Raw genomic sequence first — 4,208 nt, forward strand, 5'->3', positions numbered from 1 at the left:
GAGGGTGTAATGAAAGATGCAGCTGCGTCATTTGAATGAATGCTCCAGCATTTTGGAGCTTGACCCATATAGTGGAATAAAAGTCTAGATATTTCTAACTCTGCTGTATAGATTTGACCAGTCATTTTTATTCGTCTCCTCTGAGTCATTGCACTTTATGGAAGTGCAACACTAAATTACTGCAGTACACCTAAACAGAGTGTCTGCCATAATCTCTCATGGTAAATCTTCTGTTTTATAATATTCTTACATGGCGATGTCTCTGCCATTAGTTTCTGATCCAATATGCATAATGATTGTTTGTTCAATCTCCCATGGCACCATTGTAAAGAACAGTAGGTTTAGTTTATTTTAACTTGATATAGAGACAGCACAGCCCTTCTCCTCCCTCCCTCCCTCTAGATGCTTCCCGCGAGTTGGTTACTTGGTGACTCCCTCTCCTCCAGGAGCTGCGCCTCGCCCCTCAGCTCCACGATGCTGAGATCACTTGAGGAGGGCGGTGCACAGGGAGAGCTACGTGTTGCTGCGCAGCAACAGATAGAAAGAGTGGAGAGAGAGAGAGAGAGAGGGAGGGAGAGGGAGATAGAGAGGGAGGAATTCCCTCGCACAAACAAAAGCCACCGGCAGGGCGTGTATCAGCTCTTATGGCTCCCAGAATTCAGCTGATACCTGAAGCTGAATAAGGTGTAAAACCCGGGGGATGGATGATGTGAGGACGACCAGCTTCAACAAGTACTCGGATGTATTCAAGGAAGGGATGCGAATTTATTTCTCTCTGAGAGCAACATCACATTTGACATCACGCCGAGTCCAAGAGGCTTCCTTCTCCTCTGCCCAGGCTTTAATGATCAACCTGACAGAGACGCGCCTGTCTGGACTCCAGGGGACAGAGGTCTCCGCTTTATTGTGAGGCCACAACTTGTCCCCCAGTATGCCATCGCTGGAGTTGAAAAGCAGAGTCTTCTTGTAGGAGGATCCAGTGAACTGGCAGCGCTTTAAAGTAAGTTCTTACATGTGTCTTTGTTTCCGTGAAGCCACGGCTGAAAATAACTGCTCTTCCTGGAACTGTTAGTGAAAACACATGGTGTAATAAATGGGCGTCAGTTTGGTCTTTCACTTTTAAAAGCATCTGTCATTAACTCAAAGGATAAAATCTGTCTCTTGGCTTCAACTCATAATGTCTTCCCTTCTTCTTTTCTTTCTTCTCTCTGATTGTGTGCCTCTCTTTGTCTCTTCCCACCTCTCTTTCTCTTCGTGTCAGTGTGATTTGGTCTGTCACTCCTTCTCTCCTTCTGCGCGCCGCGCGTCTATGTGTGTGCCTCTCTGCAGACATGACGGGTCACGTCCTGGGGGAACCGGCTGGCCGGGCTCACATGGATGACAGCGCGGCCATCCGCATCAACGTGGGCGGCTTCAAGAAGCGTCTCCAGTCCGACACCCTCTCCCGGTTCCCCGAGACGAGGCTGGCGCGTCTGCTCCGCTGCAAGTCCAAAGAGTCCATACTGGAGCTGTGCGACGACTACGACGACACGGAGAAAGAGTTTTACTTCGACAGAAACCCGGCTCTCTTCCCCTACGTGTTGAATTTCTACAACACAGGGCGGCTACATGTCATGGCCGAGCTGTGCATCTTCTCCTTCAGCCAGGAGATCGAGTACTGGGGCATCAACGAGTTCTTCATTGACTCCTGCTGCAGCAGCGCCTACCACTGTAGGAAAATGGACCAGGACCGAGAGGACTGGGATGAGCGGAGCGATGAAGGGAGCACCACTTCCTCCTTTGACGAGCTGTTGGAGTTCTATAACGACGCCACCAAGTTCGACAAACAGCTGCTCGGGAGTGCGCGGAGGCGCATCTGGTTAATGCTGGATAACCCCGGCTACTCTGTGGCCAGCCGCATCATCAGCATCCTCTCGATCCTGGTGGTGCTGGGCTCCATCGCTACTATGTGCATGAACAGCATGAGCGAGTTCAGCCTGCTGGACAGCGAGGGGCAGCCCACAGAAGACCCCCGTTTCGAGACTGTGGAGCACTTTGGCATCGGCTGGTTCACTCTGGAGCTGGTCGCCAGGTTCGTAGTGGCGCCAGATCTCCTGCATTTCTTCGAGCACCCGTTAAACGTTATAGACCTGGTGTCCATACTTCCGTTTTACCTGACGCTCCTTATAAACCTGGTGGTTGAGAGCAGCCCGGCGCTGGCCAATCTGGGACGCGTTGCGCAAGTGCTGAGGTTGATGAGGATTTTCCGCATCCTGAAACTGGCCCGTCACTCCACAGGGCTGCGCTCCCTGGGGGCCACCCTCAGGAACAGCTACAAAGAAGTGGGCCTGCTGCTTCTCTACCTGGCTGTCGGGGTGTCCTTTTTCTCCGTCATGGCCTACACGGTGGAGAAAGAGGACAGCGAGGATCTCTCCACCATCCCGGCGTGCTGGTGGTGGGCCACCGTCAGCATGACCACCGTCGGGTACGGAGACGTGGTGCCGGTGTCCATAGCGGGCAAGCTGACCGCCTCGGCGTGTATTCTGGCTGGGATCTTAGTAGTTGTGCTTCCGATTACACTTATTTTCAATAAATTCTCCCTCTTCTACAAGAGACAAAAACAGCTGGAGATCGCAATGAGGAGCTGTGATTTCGACGAGGGGATAAAAGAGGTGCCCTCGGTCAACCTGAGGAACTATTACGCACACAAAGTCAAATCCCTCATGGCGAGCTTATCCAACATGAGCCGGAGTTCACCCAGTGAGCACAGTCTGAATGAATCGATACACTGAAACAGTCTCATCAAGGACACCCGGTCATGTTGGGTGACGCTGTTTGTTCAGTGCCGCTGCATGAGGAGCTGTCCAGGGTGCTGAGGCCTCTGGACTGAAAGCCCACTTCCTTCCACAGATGTCTGACCGGTTGCCTCTCTGTAGCTCAGTGCAATAATGTGTTACCCTGTGTGTCAGTGGCAATGAGAAAGTAAAGCAAAATGTACAGGACAGCCTGAATATAATATCTTATTGTGCATCATCATGGCCCCTCACCAAACAGGCCAAACAAAATTTGACCACATCAGATTAAAAAGACAGAGAATGCTGTAGTTGTTGACAGTAGACGGTGTCACACTGTTGTCCACCCTCCAGCTATACTTGTTGTGATCAAATCTGTCTGAAAGTAACTCCAGCTGTATCCTTTTGAAAGAGTGTTGATGTGTAAAATTGTGGTGTTGCAACAAGATTACTTGAGATATGTGGTTAAAGCAAACTGTATTAAACAAGAAATACACAACACACCTCCTTGTTTTTTGATGTGCAGAGCGATGGTCTCGATGTCTTCATAAATGTGTCTTACTGATTGAGATCATCCATTTAAGCCTGAGGGAGGAAAGAGGGATTTAGCCTCCTCCAGTGACTGACACAATATCTAAAACAACTTGACAGGCAGAGCAACAATCATTCAGGGTGACATGCTGAATACATGAGTTTTTTTCTGGCTGCATCAACATTTGGCAGAAACAGTTGCTTTTTAATTAACCAGTACACTTCAGTAATAAACTGTCGGGTATTTCACAGTTAATTGACAGGCACAGACAGAGTATTGTTTGCAAAACACACTGCTGAAGTATCACACTCAGACATCACAGTGTACGTACAGTTACACATTTTTCTTTAAACTTTTCCTGTGTTTGACAGGAATAAATAAAGACATAATGTCTACTGAGAATAGAGTAGACACAGTCCTAGTTTTTCTTGTCTCAATGTTATATTTAATTTAAATCTTTCTCTCTACAAGCAATTTGTCTCCTTTTTGAGATCTTAGAAGATAAATGGCAGAGGCAGCCTGCACAAGTCTCCTTTTTTCTACCAAGTCTCCACATGTCTGGATAAAACTATTTTTGTTATTCCACTGGGGCAGAGAGGAGTGTTGTACCCCTCTCCCTGCTCCTGGTCACATAATAAACAGCTCTGTCAGTGGAGGCAGTGGCAGTTGCAGGAATTCAACAGAGAGCACCGATTTCAGTTTAAAGAATGAGGAGCCATTTGATACAAGTGGACTCCAGCTCTAAAAAGTCAATTCTTTTGTCATCTCTTATTTTTGGTACACTCAGCGACAGAGAGCATTTTATTTTGCAATGAGAAATGACCATTGTTACTTTGAGTTGAAACTTCTCACCAAGATGGTTGTGATGGGACACTGTCAGCATAGTTGTAGATAATTCATACATT

The 4,208-nt window shown here is 48.0% G+C and overlaps 1 protein-coding gene across 2 annotated transcripts; it reads left to right on the plus strand.

The window, feature by feature from the left end:
- Positions 1–546: 546 nt before the first annotated feature.
- LOC139613686 (delayed-rectifier potassium channel regulatory subunit KCNS2-like) lies at positions 547–3,270 on the plus strand. Of its 2 annotated transcripts, none has more exons than XM_071470501.1 (2): positions 547–1,000; positions 1,262–3,270. In XM_071470501.1, the coding sequence occupies exon 2, from the start codon at positions 1,332–1,334 to the stop codon at positions 2,769–2,771; it is 1,440 nt and encodes a 479-aa protein (XP_071326602.1). In that variant the 5' UTR covers positions 547–1,000; positions 1,262–1,331; the 3' UTR covers positions 2,772–3,270. The 2 variants fall into 2 exon arrangements, with proteins under 2 accessions (XP_071326602.1, XP_071326603.1); XM_071470502.1 differs by having other exon boundaries at positions 1,330–3,270.
- Positions 3,271–4,208: the final 938 nt, after the last annotated feature.

Source organism: Trachinotus anak, unplaced genomic scaffold (assembly GCF_046630095.1).
Source record: "Trachinotus anak isolate AG129_WGS33_773 ecotype Australia unplaced genomic scaffold, CSIRO_AGI_Tana_v1 ptg000032l, whole genome shotgun sequence".
Classification (NCBI taxonomy): domain Eukaryota; kingdom Metazoa; phylum Chordata; class Actinopteri; order Carangiformes; family Carangidae; genus Trachinotus; species Trachinotus anak.